The sequence below is a fragment of the Macrobrachium rosenbergii genome, chromosome 12 (assembly GCF_040412425.1).
Source record: "Macrobrachium rosenbergii isolate ZJJX-2024 chromosome 12, ASM4041242v1, whole genome shotgun sequence".
NCBI lineage: Eukaryota > Metazoa > Arthropoda > Malacostraca > Decapoda > Palaemonidae > Macrobrachium > Macrobrachium rosenbergii.
This window is the reverse complement of record NC_089752.1, coordinates 1,878,008-1,897,538: the sequence shown is the minus strand read 5'-3', so window position 1 is coordinate 1,897,538 and position 19,531 is coordinate 1,878,008. Positions and strand designations below refer to the sequence as shown.

The 19,531-nt window shown below is 39.0% G+C and overlaps 1 protein-coding gene across 1 annotated transcript in view; it reads right to left on the bottom strand.

The window, feature by feature from the left end:
- LOC136844317 (pyruvate dehydrogenase phosphatase regulatory subunit, mitochondrial) overlaps positions 1–9,522 on the bottom strand; it is a 35,574-nt gene extending 26,052 nt beyond the window's left edge. The window contains exons 1-4 of the mRNA XM_067113292.1: positions 9,415–9,522; positions 4,690–4,859; positions 3,695–3,848; positions 3,291–3,503 (exon numbers count right to left, since the gene is read on the bottom strand). Of these exons, the coding sequence (XP_066969393.1) occupies positions 3,291–3,503; positions 3,695–3,848; positions 4,690–4,846 (524 nt within the window). The 5' untranslated portion in view covers positions 4,847–4,859; positions 9,415–9,522. The remainder of the gene's footprint in view (positions 1–3,290; positions 3,504–3,694; positions 3,849–4,689; positions 4,860–9,414) is intronic.
- Positions 9,523–19,531: the final 10,009 nt, after the last annotated feature.

Here is a 19,531-nt window from a genome sequence, read left to right as displayed (position 1 = left end):
TACTTCAAACAAGAACACGTAGACAGAAGAGCCTCATCACAAACATTTGAAAACATTTTTGCAAGATACCAACAACTTTTGAGAAACATTCAATTTATCAAAAGTTCACACCTGAAATCTTAAAATTCACACATTTAAAACCATATCATTTATATGTAAATCAGGATGCAAAGGCAAGAGTGATATGGACTGACTATCAAATTTTTGTTTTAGAAGGGTTAACTTAGCTTCATTTCCCAAAAATTACTCCACTCATGAATATAGTACATGCCAAACCTTTGTTAAAGGATTCTGTGTGAAGGAACAGCAGCTAAAAGAGTAGCATCTCTGGCATAAGCAATCAATTTATTCTCCGGACCTTGCCACATGTCACTATTATAGATAATAGGTAGCAAAGTACAAGAACATTGCCCTGAGGAACAACTAAAGGACATTACAAAAGCCACTACGGTGGCCATTAACACAGACCCTTTAAGTTCTGCTTATCAAAATCAAAACACCAATTCCTAATAATCTTAGCCTGTAGGTAAGTGCTTTATGAGTCACACTGACAAAGGCTGCACTAAAATCTAAACAGACCAGTGCATGCCTCTGCGCCCTCACTCTGCAAAACAGTACAAATTGGCAAGAGTGCATCACAAACCCAAATTGTAATTCTAGTAGTGGGTTACTATCTTCAACAAACCTACAAAGACACTCAGAGAACAGCTTATTAAAATCCTTACATAAAACAAGGGCAATGGAAATAGGCCCATTTTCTGAGGGCTACGAGGACAGATTTCGTCCCTTCAGTAATGCAGCAATGTTTCCCTTCCTCCACACTAAGGAAAAACTTCCAAATCCAACTAACTTTAAGAAAACTATTAGTAATCTTAGGAGCAATGAAATCATCATCTTGAAAAAAAAAATGAGAATGATCCCATTAGCGTCTATGCCACCATTGCTGTCATGCTCCATAAACAGTTTTGCTCTCTCTAGGTCTGAGGGCCAACAAACGCACAACTTACGCTCTGGAAAACACGACTGAGGAAACACCACCGACTCATTGCACTGTTGGCTCACAAAACTTGAGCCAAAAGTTCTGCCTTCTGATTAGGGCAATACAGTACACAGTAGTTCCGTCAGCTTCTGCAAGTAATGCATGCCAGAGTCATCTCCAAATAGTGATGATTTAAGGGTAGACCATCACTGGAGTGCAAGATCCACCTTCACACCCTCATTATAAGTTCTCTCATAGACAACCTGAGCCTAACTACAGCCAAAGGAAAGTACATCGCAAAGTCTATCAGCACAAGTTTCTTGTACACATGATAAAGCAGCTTTGCATGCAGCATTAAACCATGTATTTAAGACAAAACTTGATGATTCTCCTCTTAATAATAGCATTAAGATGATCATTTAAACACACAATAATATTCAAACTTCTACACATATTACCCCAACTCAGCTCCATACTATCATGGTTAATACCATCTCAAATGACTTGGCTTTCAAGTATACCTTTCTTAAAATCTAACATCAAGAGCAACCTGATCCATCTCCACATTAACTTTAATCAAACTATGATCAGATAAGCCCACTGGCAAACCTACTCTACAAGATACAATTCCTGTAAAATCTGTAAATACAAGCTCATGACGGCTGCCAGATTGGTGTGTGAGTTCATTCATTAACTACTCAAGAAGCATTCAAATGCAACACCATCTAGATCTAATGTGACTTACATTAGAAAAATGTATCTCACTAACATCATAATCCATCTTATTAAAATAGTTACAGTAAAAAGAACTCTTACACACAACCACTCTTCAAAGCCTTCTATATAAGACAAGAAAATTACATACAATTAAGAAATATTGAATCAACTTTTGTCTCAAAAAAACATACCTAATCTCACTTTCACATATGCCTAAGTTGCTAGATTAGGCAGAAAACCAATTAGCTTTTAACTACAAAAAATAGTATGATCAAACCACAGTTTAAAATCTCAGCTCTCATAGGGCTGATATGAAGGACTTATTTAGCCGAACCGTTTATCATGTTTGGGAAAGTACCTGCATGGAGGAATGGCTTTTATAACCTGTATTATGTGCTGAAAAAATCCTATTGTAAATGATGTTTTGAAGTCATGGCAGCCTAAGCTGTTGCCTACAACCCACAGATTCAAAACTGCTTGAATTAAAGTTCTGGATTCACAAGAAACTCCACCAACTTGATTTCCCGTTGTGCATCCCCCTGCTGTAGATAATGCTTGAGAAAATTGCATTAAAAGTGATCTCATCCTGAATCTCCCTCTTCCTACCAGTTTCCCCTGCAGCTCATTCTTACTCATATAACAGAATATCATAGAAAATGTTGAGGGAAGGCATCTGCAGACAATGGGATGAAGAATCCATCCCTGAGAACCTCAATTACAAATGATGTCCACTATTTGAGTTTCCCTTGCCCTTCAGAACCTCTAGGAATAATTACCAACTGGTACAGTACTGTTTATGAGCACTGAACAACCAGGAGAAGTAAACACTTGCTGGTACATCCAGGATGGGCTACCTTACAAAAAGCCTGTGCACACAATGCTGCACCAGCATGGTAAACTCTCAAACTATGGATACAGTACCAGTGGAAAATGTTTCCCTGAATTAAAGCATTTAGAGAGGACAGCTTTTAACCATGATACATGAATCAGCACAAAGCAAAACACGCTATCACAGAACAGTAACCATCCTGGAGAATGCCCTAGACTGTAAGCAAAACAACCTCGAATCTGAAAGCACAGTCTTTGGGGCCTGACCTGTTTTTCTCATGATACCTATGCTAACAGGAGAAGTTTATTAGAGCCAATCAGTGGACAGATTAGAAAATTGTGCAGGGACTAATCCCGCAACCAAAAATCACAAACAATATCAGTCACAGGGGAATGACCTTCAAGTCAAAAGCCTTAAGGACAAACAGACACACCCCTACTCCCAAAACTGGATCCTCAATGAGAGCAAGAACGGTCTCTTCCAAAAGGAAAAGGAAAAAACAAGAAATTCCACGGGATCACTGATAAGAGACTCCTTACCATCCCCTCTGTAGCAGTCTGTAGGCTGAGACGGAAAGGACGTGAGACACACTTCATATGATAATTTTCTTAGTATTCACACAACAAATGTTTACTTATTACACTGAACTTACACAACTTTGGGTCCGGCAATCTATTAAGACAAATGACAATTGAACAAAACAAAAAGGAACTGAGACAGCAATCCCCTGCATAGCCTATATGACAGAAACCAATAAATACTTACTCAGCAATAGCTTTCATTTTCCGAAAATGAGTCAATCTGTCACGGGTTCGAGCTAAATGCAAGGAGCCACACTGTTTCCATCCTGTGTCATATCCCGCTTCAGCAAGCTGCCTCGCTAAACGTTTTGTTGTCCTTATTATGTTCATTTCAGATCTCATCAGTTTAACACCTCCCAAAAAGCCTGAGCCTCTCCATGTAGATGGTCCACCAATCCTGAAAAAAAAAAAAGAATATAAACGGTATTATAGCAATGCTTTAGATACTATTTACTGCAAAATGTAACTGATTAAGCTGCAATATTCTAAAGAGATGCTAGTTACAAAAATGACCAATTAGCACTAATGTAAAAATTTTGTATTGAAGTGAACACATGTAAATAACTTGAATTGCTAATAACTATTTACCTTCCTTGTTCAAGCATAACTGCATCTTTTCCCCAACCTAACTCTGCCAAATGATACAGTACTGATGTGCCGACCATTCCTCCACCACATATCACAACTTTAGCTTTTTTAGGAGGTGTCTCGTTCAAGGGTATTGTCGATGACAAAAAAGGGCCTGGAAGAGAAATGATTGCAATGTAATCACTCAAGTACAAAAATCAAGCTGATTAACCTCCAACAACACCTCGGCTCCTGCAAGTATCAATTTTAACGTGGATGTTAAAGTGTAATCAGTCTATGGATAGACCATAATTTTTTTGTACTGTATGAAAATTTGATTAGTCTCATCAAGTATATAAATCTTCATATTGGAGTTACTCTAAACAATACAGAATAAAAGAAGAATACCCTAAAATAATTCTCTAACATATCAAATGTAAACAACTGGAAAATTTACCCTGGAAACTTTTTACCTAATATGTACTGTATAAATTTGAAAGCAGTGTAACCTTTCAGTACATTGCACAAACAATTATGCAGAATACTTTTGATAGCACACGGTTTTCAGACTGAAACCTTCCATAGGTTCTTATAATATTCATTACATTTCATATACTGTACACCTTTTATTTCAAGTACACATGATTCTCTTTCTAAAATAGAGGAATTCATTCCCAAAACAGTCACTAATTCATAAAACACTGGTATATAAAGAAGCCCTGGAATACTGTTAATATTTTACAGGAGGAGATATAGGTGTAAAAAACTCATCTTCAGAATTTTTTGCAATGTAAGGTTTATGATGCAAGTTCAACTTGCATTCCAGGTCTTAGGACTGACAAAGTCTCCACAGAAAACAGTAACTGACTGCTGTTCTTCCACGAAATATAGCAATGAATTAACAACACAAGTAATACGGGTACCAATAGAAACAGTAAGGTAATGGTAACCCAACACAAACGATAATTACACAACTACAGTACTAAATAAGACTAAAAATGTTTAAGCATACTGACCTTGGTTTTGGTCATGGTGAAGATGCTGATGTGGTGAAAACCATGATCCCTGAAGGATTTCAGATGTGGATGCTGCTCCTGTGTGGCACTGCTGTGAATTCTGCACGAAAACTTTTCTGCTGTTCACAGTAAAGTTACGGAGTAACACGGTTCCCATCTTTCACCAGTACCTGAATTACACAATAATGTACTGTACAGTGTTTACACAATTGGTTATATTTTAATATGCAATACCCATCATATATAAAAGAACAATAACTTACAACCTTGCTACGGTTTTATGCATCCTATAAGAATTTTTGCAAATAGCATTGCATGATTTGGGGTTAATGTAATCTTGAACAGATGTCTCATATTCTGAAGTATCTACAAAAATTACACAATGACAAATTACTTAAATGTAACCGGTATGGATATGAGACAAAGCACAATGGGCCTGAAGGTGGACTTAAGTAAAAAATTTAAGTTTTGAAATTCAACATTTGCATACTGTCTTTGTATTATTAAAATATAGTCCTTCATTGCAACTATACAGTACTTAGTATCAGGGTCAAACAACTCATCAGTTGGTCAGCAGATCATGCCAAAAACAAGCACCTGTTGTCTTGGTACACACACTTTTTTTCCCACGTAACATGCACCAGGTTATTTCTGCGGTATTTGTGCTTCATTGAAAGTAGTGAAAATAGGACACAGTTCATGATAATCTGATAGGTTTGGCAACTTTTTAAAAAATCTGAATACCATATCCATTGGATAAATAATTAGTATTTTTCTAGGTACAGTATGTTTATTTAACATTTTAGTATGCCTGTAGACTCAGACTTTTTGTGCAATACAGTATTGACCACGACCTATTTGAAAGATTCTACAGAGAAACAGCAAGGGTTTCTGCAAATATATTTTGTTGGTATTAAATGCCTCAGAGGTCATTGCCAGTCTCCCTATCAGGATATCGAAGCAACACAAAAAACAAAGACAAAGCGCTGAAATTTTCAAGAATCATTCTCAAGAATGGATGGTACCGATAGCCTGGGTAGGCCAACCAGGGCCGGTACCAGTACACCAGTGGTCTGAAGAACCCCGGGTTGTGGTTCCACCCATGCACTCAGCAACAGGAGCAGCGGTATCGCTAGCAAGAGATCTGGGCTGGTACCGAAGGCCCAGGAAGAAGGCCTACTGGGGCCAGTACCAGTACACCAGGGGTCTGAAGAACCCCAGGTAGTGGTTTTTATGCACTCGGCAATGAGAACAGAGAGTTAACATAGTCAGTGCCCGTAGCGAGAACAGGACGGTAGGCGGGCTACCGGTACCCGTTACCAGGGTTCTAGAGAGACCCTGGGTACTTACGTGCACCGATGCACTGGGCAAGCAACAGTACTCAAACTAGCGAGAGACCATCAGCCCACTCTGCAAAAAGAGTGCTTGCCGCTGGAAGCTATATGAGACTTCCACAGGAGAATGAGGCAACCTTCCTCTTCCTCCACTTGCTAGCTTTGGGAGAAAAATGGAAGGAGGCGACAACACTTGACGACAAAGACGAAAACGAAGACAACAATGACAACTTTCTTCTCGTCTTCTTAATTTCGTCAAGTGCACCTTCAACAACAGCATGCAGGGAGAACATCGCTCAGAGATGATATATACATCAGTACCTGGGAACTCAATCTCAATGCTGCATGAGGGGTTACCAAGGGAGTAGGAGCAGTCCTACAGCTAGCAGACACTGTGCCCGGTAAGTTGGCCCGGGCATGGTCAGACCAGATACTGGCAGGCCCCTCAGAGCCTTAGGGTGATCATTAAGTTCAAAAGACACTCGGCTCCTCAGAAGCCTAGAGAGGCACATAACTCTCTAAAGCCCTTGGCCTCCACAACACCTGATAAAAGAAGTCGGGTGAGATTGATTTATTTACACCCATGTTACATTGTGACATACAATAAAAAATGAGGATCAACCTCAGAGAAGAGAGAAACCGAACATACAGTCTGACCTATGCTGGACAGCGCCTAACCCAGCGGTTTCCTCTTCAAAAAGTGCTAAAGTCACTGAGGGGCTTGTATATACATATAACAAACAACAATCACAAAAATATACCAGCAATCAAAGCAAAAAAATAAATGACAGTCGTGCAAAGAGCAGAGATGTCTTCCCCTACCACATGACTGAAAGCAAGAAGTGTGCAGACCGACCTGAGTGGGTGGGGCTTTGCCCACCCCCACCATCGGTAGTTAATGACCTTGTCTGAAAGTTAAACAGCCGTTACAGCTCGCATCCATAAGCCAAATCCTATGTAAAGACCAAAGGCTTGTATCTGTGTAGGAACAAATCCAAAAATTCGATAAATCACTTGTTAACACATACTAAAGTCATACATACATGCACATCTATATATATGCAAATAAACATCATCTGCATAAACACATGTCATTAGCTGACCATCAGGGATAATTGTTTCGTGTATATATGAAACAAGAAGGCAGCCAACATGGTAACTGGGCAAGCATAATTTGAACTGCATGTTCCTCACACAATATGCTTTTTACCTCAATTATTATTATTCAGAAGATGAACCCTATAGCATACTGAAGGTTGTTCTAGCACAGTTATCATTCTTCTGTACTGTAATCTGCTCAATTTCTTCATTTTACTTTCCATTATTCTTTCATCATTTCTAAACTGCCTAAGATTATGGATTTCTCGTAAATAAGTAAGACATGGTTCTGGACTTTTCACTGACAGTTTCACATAAAAAAACTGTTTACTTCATATCTAGCCTTTACTGCCCATTTGAGGCATGTGCAGTGATGGGAACAAGTTCTGCAGACCTAACCTAACCTTTCCTGGAGTGCCATGTACTGACCTCATCAGGCCTGACCTTGCAAACTTCAATTAGGGCATTGTGTCCTGACCTGGCCAGTGAGAGGGGGGCTTCCTCCTCTCTTGGGAACTCTCCCACGGCAAATAGCACTAAACATTGGAAAGGCCTGGTCCGTCATTCTGCAAATTACCCGCCCATTTTTCTCAAGCCTAAGACACAATAAGGTAAATCTAAGCAACAGCTCTGCACAGACTATTACCTTGGAAACTGATTTTTCCTATACTTTTAGTGTTGCTGATGAAGGTGGTGGTGTTTATTGTCAGTCAATTATTATTAACCTCATATCTACCCAACACGGTTGGGGGCCCTTTGGGAACACAGGGTTTTGGGTGGGGGAAAATGTTGGGAGAAAGACTGGACTGCCATGTTGTTATGGAATGGCTTCGCACACGTGCTAGTCATTAGGAACCCTATGTTTAAGAAGGGACTGGCTAAGGAAACCTATTATAAAAGGAACTATACTAACCTAACCTAACCTAGCAGGCTGTGTTACTTAGCCAGGGGGCTGAGAAGAAAACTTTGGCTCTATAACACTGCATGCGATAACATTCCAGGACAGGCCAGCATACAACTTCTGAGATTAATTACAGGTTAATTACAGTCGACCAATGGAAAATAAATGGTAAATTCTTGATAAGCAACCAAAACACTAGAGGAAAAATCTATTTCCAAAGTAATAGCCTGTCACATGTGGAGCTACTGCTTAGTTCTACCTACAATAATATCTTATTTACGCTAACCTAGGCCTTTTATTACGTCATTTCAAACTTCAGGCTACTAGTCTAGGCCCCCACTCTACTACTCGAGGCTGAGGAGTCAACAATATATTTAAAAAATAGGCATAGCCTGCACAACGGACTTACACTAGGGTAGGCTAGATTGAGCGAAACAAGTGGTGTAAAGAAGGCTGGTGAGTCACTAACCGAGCTCAGAACTAAAATAGTGGCTCAGAAATCTGTTTTTTTCTAAATCTCGGTAAATCGCGTAAATGCAGCTACGACCAAATGCAGGAAATGCACTTTTCTAGGTCATTTGATGTTTTCGCACGCTTTCTACATTAAAATTCGTCGGAAATTGATGGTTTCTTAGAAATACCTGGATTGTTTTCTTCCGTTTAACACTTTTAGGGATTCTGATACTGGCGGTGCAAGTGTTTGTTGTCGGCCAAATGGAATGCCTTCGCGAGTTTAGTACTGGCCGGAGGGGCGTTGGTACCCACACATTAACAGTTGCACTTGCGGGACAGGATATGAACTTATTTTCCGTCCTTTGGTCATCTGCATAAGTTGAAGCTGTGACCTGGGTAGTCTGATGACAAGGTTAGGGCTGTGACCAGTACTTCTGTGAGAGGTTAGGTTGGGTTGTGTGGGTTTTCACTGATAAGAGGAAATATATGTCATTCTGATTGATTTTGATGTGTTAAGCACGAATTTCACCTTGAATTTCGTCGGAAATTGATAGTTTTATCACTTACATTTTTTTGTGGAGGTTGGCTCCAAAACCGTTAAGACGAAGTTGAAGGTGAATTTCGTACTAAACACATCAAAATCGGTCAGAAAACATGTTCTTTGGTCATCATGGCGTGTTGCCTCATACTTTAATATTACCAAACCCTCTGCACCTTATTTATGATCGGGCATGATGCGAACTTAAATAAAGCCTAACCACTTTGCTTGGGGTACGGGACCACCGTAGCCTACCCTATGCGACAGTTCTCGGCAGGTTAAATCGAGTAACCTACACGTTAATATAACCTTTACGGGAGTAAAACACTACATAAACTGAACACAAACTGTAAATGAATAACACAGGCATCTTATAATAACGCGTAATAAAATGCGCCAACCTGATCAACTGCAGACGATCACCGTCGGGGACGAAAACGCAACATAAATAACAACCAGCTGATCGTACGACGGTGACGTCACTGCCGACCCTCTCGATGTAAACAAAGTGAAAATGGTTAATGTCCAAAAACTAAGGAACAGCGTATTCCCCCTTTCCTACGGTATGGGAGAATGGGCCATTCCAGGGAAACAAAGCTGTGTAATGAGAATAAGATATTGAGGTAAATATGAATATTTACCTATTTTTGCGGCACAGCTAGATAGATCAGAAGATAAACTATAAATAACAGTTATGTTATCCATTATTGTATGCTAAACATACTCGTATAAAACTACTACTACATATCTAGGCAAGTCATCCAATGAAAGGGAACAAGTTGAATTATAAAAGTATCCAAGTTTTAGTGTTTTGTTTTTAACATACCCCATGACTGAGACAATGTACGCCAGTACATGAAAATCTAAAACTTAATTTCTTTCCTCCATTCACAGATAAAAACACAATAGTCTGGATGCGTACAATACACATGAAAAGTGATTACATGTGGAGCAAATAATGCATGTGTATGAATGGTAAAAACTTATTTTACTGCATTAAGATAATAAAATTTTTAAAATTAACAGATAATAAGACAGATGATGTGAAGGAAACTATAGCTTAGTCAGGCTGAAGTTAACACTTTTAAACAAACAAACAAATAAATGATGAGATAGGTAAATGAATAAACAAATCAACAGGGGTGCCTTTTCCGTTGGATTTCACCAGTTAGTCTTTCATTCAGTGGGTACTTTGGCAAGCTTATAAAAGACATGAGGGTGTTTCATCCGAGTAACTCTTCTTTAAATCTTCAAACGATATTTGACAAAAGCTGAAAACACGGTAAATTGGAAAGGCATAACAACGGGACTAATTAAAAAAAAACGCTCTCTCTCTCTCTCTCTCTCTCTCTCTCTCTCTCTCTCACACACACACTCTCTCACACACACTTACACAGAAACATACACACAGTTTCTTTTAAGAGAGTCACTGATGCTTAGTTTTTAATTTTCCCACATGGAAGCTATTATATCTTTATGGATTCGCATTTCTCTTTATTGCACAAGTACCTTACAAATAACAGTCTCTCTGAGTTACTTTTACTGCTTATTTGAATATTCGTTCATTCGGGCAAAATCTCAATGTTGGGGCTTCATCTTTGTTTCAAATTTAATCTGCGGAAGAGACCTTTAATGGCCCAATACGCTTGCCAGAATTTCTTCTCTGAATTTGATAAAAGAAAGCCTTTAAGTAAAATTTTTCATTTACTGTGAATTTTTAATTATCTAAATTAATCTAAATGTTTTTTTGTTACGATTTTCATTCATTTCTAGCCTTCATCCTGGATCTTTTTTCCCTTTTAGCACATTTAAGTATTTTATTCCTAAGGAGTTATGCAAGGTTAGGTCAAGGTCTTTTGCCTACGAGAGTTTATTAAGGGAATATTCTTATTAGGATGGTATGGAATTCGGACATGAAATGTTTGCAATCACGGCCACTTTGAAAAATTAAAAAAAAAAAAAAAAACTGACAACACAAAGAAATAGAACCGATGACCCTTCAAATCAATCCAAGTGCATTAGAGAGAGAGATTGAGAGAGGGCGGGGGTTGGCGGTGGATGGGCGACAGTTAGATGGAGAGGAGAAAAAATGGTATTAGATTTTAGGGAATATTAAATATGACGACATTTCCCTAAAGAAATTTATGAGAAGACAGAAAAGACTGAGACATAGAGAGAAAGAGAGAGAAGACGGAAAAGACAGAGAGCAAGAGAGAGGATGGGAGACAGTTAGATGGAGAGAAAAATGGTATTAGATTTTAGCGAATATTAAATATGGCGACAGTTCCCTAACGAAATCAAAGAGAAGAAGGAAATGACCGAGAGAGAGAGAGAGAGCACCTTTTATTCCACCAATTACCCCCAAAGAAGCATTACTGCATCAGTGTCCTTTTTAACGACGCCTCCGGAGACTCGCAAAGATGAGAAGCTGGAAGATGCTTTGGTGCCACTAAAACTTTTCACGAGAGAAACGCTATGGCGTCTTGCAATGAATATTTTAGGTATTTACGTGCTCTCTCTCTCTCTCTCTCTCTGTTTATTGTTGTTGTGCTTTTATTCGTCGAAGGGTTGTCATTTCAATAAAGTATTTTCGATAGAATTTTATCTCTCTCTCTCTCTCTCTCTCTCTCTCTCTGTTTGTTGTTGTTCTGTTTTTTGTTGTTGCTTTTGTCACACAGGGTTTTTTATAGAATGTTATCTCCCTCTCTCTCTCCTCTCTCTCTCTCTCTTTGTTTTTATCTCTCTCTCCCTGTCGTTTGTTGTGTTTCCATTTTTCCGTTTTATAGGTTGTCATTCCTAAAAATACGTTTTCTCTCTGTCACCTCTCTCTCTCTCCATTTGATTCAGTTCTTAATGCCCGACATATTCCTACCCTCACACAGCTGCCTGCTTGCATGAGGGTGCCTGCGCGTTGCATGTAAGAGGACACTTTATAAGCCCGGCGATTGCAAGCAAACACGCATTATTTCCGGTATAGGTTTCTTGTGTTTTTATGCCCCAGATAAATACGGCCGTTTTGCTGCCTTGTGGTGAGTTTTTCCTCTCCGTGGTGCTTTGTTTGCTTGTTTGCCGTTCGTCTATTCCATGAATACGAATCAGTTTGCTTAGCCCGGGTGTGTAATTCGGTTCCGGTCCGTTTTCTTATTGTCGAATTCCTGCTATCGCGAGTGTCCCTTGCTGCTAAATATCCATTTGTATTCCTAAAAGCCTGTTTTTTTTCTGCCTCTTGAAAACACAGGCTTGCTTCCTCTCTCTCTCTCTCTCTCTCTCTCTCTCTATCTATCTATCTCTCTCTATCTCTCTCTCTCTCTCTCTCTCTCTCTCTCTGCTTAAGCTTAGTTAGAATATATTCATGTATAAATATTTATATGCCATTATTTACTTTTATGCATGTGGACGTATAAGAACAGAACGCATGTGAAGTTTAATATATATATATATATATATATATATATATATATATATATATATATATATATATATATATATATATATATATATAATATATATATATATATGTATATATACACACATATATATCTAAACATATACATATACATAAGTGTGTGTGTATAAAGAAAAAATACTGGAAAATAGCACAGCAGTTCAGTGCCAGGGGCATTCGTGCTAACTGAGACTCAGTTTAGAATAATAGAAAAGATAAAGATAAAAAAATAAACACACACACCAAAAGATTTTTAGTCAAAAACTAATTTTGGGAAAAGATTTATAGGTCATCGGACAAAATATGATTTCATAAAGCTGAACACCAGTTTAGATGCTTGTATTTATCAGTGACTGAATTTTATTAAGCCATAAAGTTGAAAAGGTCTTGCGGAATGGAATAGAATACAGAATTTAGGCCACAGGCTGAGCACTGGGAACTACGAGGTCATTCAGCGCTGAAAGGGAAACAGAGTAGAAAGGCTTGAAAGGTGTAACAAGATGGAAGAGAGAATATGGATGGAGGTACAGTAAAAGGAGTGAAAGGGGTTGCAGTTAGGAGCCGAAGGGACGCTGCAAAGAACCTTAAGTAATGCCTACATTGCGCCGCTAAGGTGCACTGACGGCATTAGCCCTCTCCGGGGGAAAAGGTCTTGTAGGTTCAACTTAAAAAGTCTTGTAGATAAAACTTGAAATTCTACCACTTCTTGACTTGAAGAAGAAGCAGGATCCAGTAATATTCTTCTTGTCTGGGGTCGTAACTTGGTACTATTATCGACCAGACTCATTCTGGTTGAAAGATGGTCAAAACTTTTCAAATGCACAAAATAAAGCCTCTCCCAAGTGGTTAGTCTTTTCCTCCTATAAATTCTTTACCCATTTAGAAGCTTTGAAATTCTATGCATACATTTTAGATTTCTTTCGAAGACTTTGCAATCTTTATCTTTCGATCCCCTTGCTTGTGGATGATAGTTACCAAATAAAAAAATTCTTTTATATGTTTTGGGGACTTTTTCTGGAAAATTAATCTGTGTTCTTCACTATATTTCCTACTGACAGAATTCCCCTTTCTTTTTTCTTTGGGCACCTAACTTTCGTATAGGATTTCTTTCAGTATATTACCCCACCTTTTGGTTTTGAATTTGCCTTTTAAAGTTTCTACACATCTTACTTAAACCGACTCTTTGATTTTCATATCTCTTAACTTGCCGGAATTTTCACATCCAATGATCTAAGACTTCCAACTCGATAATGGCGTCTGCTCCATATATTCCGTGCATTTTCGACTATTTCTCTGTTGTTAATCTTCCTCTCATCCATGTGTTAGTCACCAGTACCTCTCCAAAGGGAACAGACTGAGATTAGAGGGATGTGGTCAATTCCATTAAGTACCATTGTCCAGGAAATCCTCTCACTTCTGTACTGGAGTAAATCTGTTCATCTCTCTCATTAGCCACATCTAGACCCAGTGCACGCGTGGCATACATATTATAATGCTCGTAATTACAGGGTGATTAATCTAAAGCTGCGATTAGGGAAATTAGAACTTCTCTCCAAAATGTGTGGGATTTCCTGGCTCTCTCTCTCTCTCTCTCTCTCTCTCTCTCTCTCTCTCTCTCTCTCTCTCTCTCTCTCCTTTTCTAACTCATGGGCATTTCCAACGCCATTATTGTCAGTTCGCCTTATAGCCGGGAAGTCTTAAGTTCGATCTCGGACGAGGAAGGGACGGTTTTGGTTCGTTCCCTTAAAACCACTGGGTTAGAGAGAGAGAGAGAGAGAGAGAGAGAGAGAGAGAGAGAGAGAGAGAGAGAGAGAGAGAGAGAGAGGGCTAGAAAATGAAGATTTCAATGAGGGAGTCGACACCTCCACAGTCGAAAAACAGTTCTTGACAAAATTAGTGATTTTTCATTTTCTTGAATGATTAGTTTCTGCAGACTGGCGGTTAGCGACACCATTCTGGTGTTGTACAGAGAACAAAATCCTCTTGATATTTGGATAGACAGACAGCTAAGTGCATAAAGATAAAGATAAACATGCATACAAACACGAGTTGGAACACTTACGGGATTTAACGAAGCATTGAAAAAGGAAATGCTTCTCACGTTAGTAGACCTTGTAATGCTTCTCACCTTAGTAGACTTTGCAATGCTTCTCACCTTAGTAGACCTTTTAATGCTTCTCACCTTAGTAGACCTTGTAATGCTTCTCACCTCAGTAGACCTTGTAATGCTTCTCACCTTAGTAGACCTTGTAATGCTTCTCACCTTAGTAGACCTTGTAATGCTTCTCACCTAAGTAGATTTTGTAATGCTTCTCACCTCAGTAGACCTTGTAATGCTTCTCACCTTAGTAGACCTTGTAATGCTTCTCACCTTAGTAGACCTTGTAATGCTTCTCACCTATGTACTAGATTGCAAGTTATAAGGCCGCCAAGGCTGAAAATCCTCAGGCCAGAATACTGTCGAATAATCAGAAAGTACTCGCAAATCACACCTGATTTCCAAGGGGATAAAAGGTGACGGTCGAAAAAGCTCCCAGTATGAAAAATATATTTGGTAACATTGTTTATTAAATGACATAGCTAATTCCTGCATACAGAATATAGGATTAAGTGAAAGTGGAAACAGCTTTGTACATTTTGAATTTTTTTTTATTTGATCTTGGATCTCTTGAATATATTATAAAAAATGTAAGCACTTTCTATTAAAATTGCACAGTCACACAAATTGTAGAGTTTTTTCTATTTAAAAAATACAGTATTTTTCGCAGTTTCCATTTTATAAATTAGCTTTCAAGACGACAGTATGGATGGACTCATCCAAGTTGAATAATAATCGAAATGAAATTTCGGCCTAGAGGGCAATAACATTGCAAACTGTAATGCATGGCACCAAATTAAATGTGAAAAATTTGCACGTGCACCAATTTGCAGCCTGCTAGAGAACCAGCCGTTCGAGAGGAGAGGAGAGATGTATTTACACACAGAAGCTGTTTCTCGAATTATGCATTAAATGTTTCTTGATTTGCATTCTTTTCGCAAGTGAGGACGAGATGGGCCGGACCGTCCAAATTGAGATGGTTTGCAACTGTCATTTTTCAGTTTCAAGGTTCCTCTAGCCACGTGTCATTTTTCAATTTCAAGGTTCCTGTAGCCTTGTAGGTAATGCAGGTGTCATTTTGAAATGCAAGGTTCATATGTAAAAATAAAAAAAACACCAACTTTGAGGCCCCATAGCTGAGAGGGAACCCTGCCACGGACATGAGGCTCCAATAGCAGGTAATGCAGGTGGCATTTTTAAACTTCAAGGTCCACAGGTAAAAATAAAAAAAGGATAAAAAGATATTTCTGGAGTCTCTTAAGTGGTGTTAAGTATCGGAAGCTTTTTGAAAACGGCTGCAGAGAAGACGACAGCCGTTCTCCCGCTGTCGCCGCAGAGACGGTGGTCGAAGTCAGTTGCTTTTTTTTGTATAATGTTGAAACCCTTTTTGTACCCCCTGGCTTTCTCTTCGCTCAGACGCACCGCTGGCTTTAGAGTCACGTTTCATGCGACCTCTAAGCCCTGAAAAGAACCTTTCAACGGCCGCCGCCGTTTGAGAATGCAAATTTCCTTCATAAAACGGAGCTCCTTTATTGCCCGGGTGAAGTATTTCACTCCTGGATAAAAGTCTGCGGATTTTACTTACACTAAAAAGGAACGTTACAGCGAGAATTTCAATGCGTTTCTTCTTTTAGGGAGAAACGCCCCCTGTGTGTGCTTTCTGTCTCTGTCGCTGTCTCTCTCTTTCTCTCTCTCTCTCTCTATCTCTTTCTCTCTCTGGACCTAAATCCAAAAAAATCGTAACTCTCTCTCTCTCTCTCTCTCGCTCTCTGGACCTAAATAAAAAAAAAATTGCAACTCTCTCTCTCTCTCTCTCTGGACCTAAATCCAAAAAAATCGTAACTCTCTCTCTCTCTCTTTGGACCTAAATCCAAAAAATTCGTAACTCTCTCTCTCTCTCTTTGGACCTAAATCCAAAAAATTCGTAACTCTCTCTCTCTCTCTCTCTCTCTGGACCTAAATAAAAAAAATCGTAACTCTCTCTCTCTGGACCTAAATCCAAAAATTCTCTCTCTCTCTCTCTCTCTCTCTGGATCTAAATCCCAAAAATTCGTAACTCTCTCTTTCTCTCTCTCTCTGGACCTAAATCCAAAAAAATACGTAATTCTCTCTCTCTCTCTCTCTGGACCTAAATCCAAAAAATTTGTAACTTGCTCTCTCTTTCTCCCTCTCTCTCTCTCTGGACCTAAATAAGAAAATTCATAACTCTCTCTCTCTGGACCTAAATCCAAAAAATTCGCAACTCTCGCACTCTCTCTCTTTCTCTCTCTGGACCGAAATCCAAAAAATTCGTAATTCTCTCTCTCTCTCTCTCTCTCTCTCTCTCTCTCTCTCTCTCTCTCTCTCTCTCTCTCTGGACCTAAATCCAAAAAATTCGTAACTCTACCTCTCTTTCTCTCTGGACCTAAATCTAAAAAAATTCGTAAGAGAGAAAACAGGTCTGTCTCACTCAATGAGAAACATAATACATTCTACATGCGCACATGCAGTTTTTACAGGACGTTTTTGATCGGCCATATTTAAAATCCTATATTATTATTATTATTATTATTATTATTATTATTATTATTATTATTATTATTTCTCTCTGCGGGGTCACTACTTCGATACCGAGACAAAACGCGATTAGTTTAAGCCGCATAGATATATTTTATATATAAATATATATATATATATATATATATATATATATATATATATATATATATATATATATATATATATATATATATATATATATATATATATATATATATATATATATATATATATATATATATATATATATAGTTAGTGTGATCCCATGAGTGATCACCAAGGAAAGTGAAACGGAGCGGCACATGAAACCGGCGTTATCTGTGGGGTCGACAGCCTAGGTCTAGTAACCTCTTTTGTAAGTCCTGCTATTAAAAGGAAGGCTAAGCGTTCTGGAGCTCCCCCACAACTGGGTTAAACTGGGATAATCCTTCATTAGTTAAGAATACATTATATCAGTCCATATTAATGTTCTTCCTAAGTAAAACGAATGGAGAGAGTAATGCTTAAATATAATCAGTGGTTCTCATGCTTTTTTGGCTCATGCACCCTTTCACCATATGTCAGAATGTCATCCCCCCTTTCCAAAATTGTCTGCCTCAAAAGGTGTATTCCAAGTAACATGCAACAAAATACTAACGCAAACACACAATCTAGCGAACAGAAAACCCAGCGTGGCATCTCAGTAGTGCGGACCGATGCACACTGCGTTTTGCGTGGCCCTAGAGCCAATATGAGCCTGCCAATCTGTGGTCACAATTCGCCCCCTGAAACCCTGAAATTCCCCCGGGTTGGGGGAATTCCCCCGTGGTTGAGAACCACTGCAATCGAAGGTGATGGAATCAAAGAGAATATCCTCTGAATTTATTTGTTTGTCTAGAGACCGAGCCTACGCATTCCCAGAGTTACCAATCAACCGATCAGGAAATGTTTTGAAGTTATCGGCGATGAGGATTCACATATGCATGCCACGAACAACTCGGAAAACAAGCGCCTGACCGAATGCGCAGTTTGCAGCACATCTATGAATTGTTTATCGTGACATATTCCGTGTTTGGGGAATATCGGGGCAAAAATATAACGCCAACCGCACGGGACAATCGGTTGACAATTTACTCTCAATTTCGGAATCGGTCCAACAAATATAGTTGGATGCCGGAGTAAAAATAAGCGAAAAATTCGTAGCGCAACTATTTCATGGCCTGAAAATGAATTCATGAATATTTAGTACAATAGAGAGAGAGAGAGAGAGAGAGAGAGAGAGAGAGAGAGAGAGAGAGAGAGAGAGAGAGAGAGAGAGAGAGAGAGAGGTTGGAGGATGGAGTCGGGGTATAACTCTTTACTTATGAAATCAAAACAGCTCTGAAATTCTGGTCATAAAGTTCCATTATAGTCGAAGAAGATCCGAAGTCTTTTATGCAAGAAGGAAATACTTGAAAACTGCCCTAAAGTAATCTTGCTGTATAAAGCAAATTTGCATGTTTAAACAGCAACGCCATAGAAAAGTCCTTTTCGCTGGTTCAGAGGTCACTTGGAAAGCCAAGAGACCCTAAACCCAGCGGAGTTTTGAGCGAAGAATTCGCAGGAGGACTCAAAATCTTCTGGCGTTTTTCATCGGACAGTACCTCAGTGTAGTTAACCCTACGGAAGAGGGGACAACGGTGATGGATTTAGATTTGGCCAGTCTTGTGCTGGAGCGGGCTCTATGAAACAATGCTGCCCTAATATGGAAGACTGCAATATCCGCAAAAATCAAAACTGAGAAAAATGGTAGATACTCCCTCGCCTGACAACTGATTCTGCAGATACTGCAAGTGGAACCCTCTAAATACGCGTGGAAAACATTGAAGACTCATTCTGAAACTGCAGAAACTTGTGTATTAGTGGTTCACGAGCCCAGTAGGTGGCATATCTCAATTTCGAAAATTCTGCAGATACTACAGTTTTCCCTGACCACTGATTCTGCAGATACTGCAAGTGGAACCCTCTAAATACTCGTGGAAAAACATTGAAGACTCATTCTGAAACTGCAGTAACTTGTGTATTAGTGTTTCACGAGACCAGTAGGTGGCATATCTCAATTTCGAAAATTTTGCAGATACTGCAGTTTTCCATTTTAGGGCAGAATGGTTGACGCCGTTTCCTTCGTTTTCGAACAAAATTGACATCGTGAGAACTCTAACAAAGCGATAAGATTAGAGGAATTGAAGTCTTTCAGTTACTACCCTTGAATAGAATAGGCCTGGTTCGTCTCATAGCTATTTTGATGGTGGTTTCACGTGCACAGTCATTAGTGTTTAATATACACCCACATACCTAAATTAAAGACTGGTGAAGCACTGGAAATGGCCAGCAGAGCAATGATGTTTGTATGCCCTGTTTACACGACACTTCTGACATCTGTGTTGTATGTTCTGTGCTATAAAAAATGGATAACTGA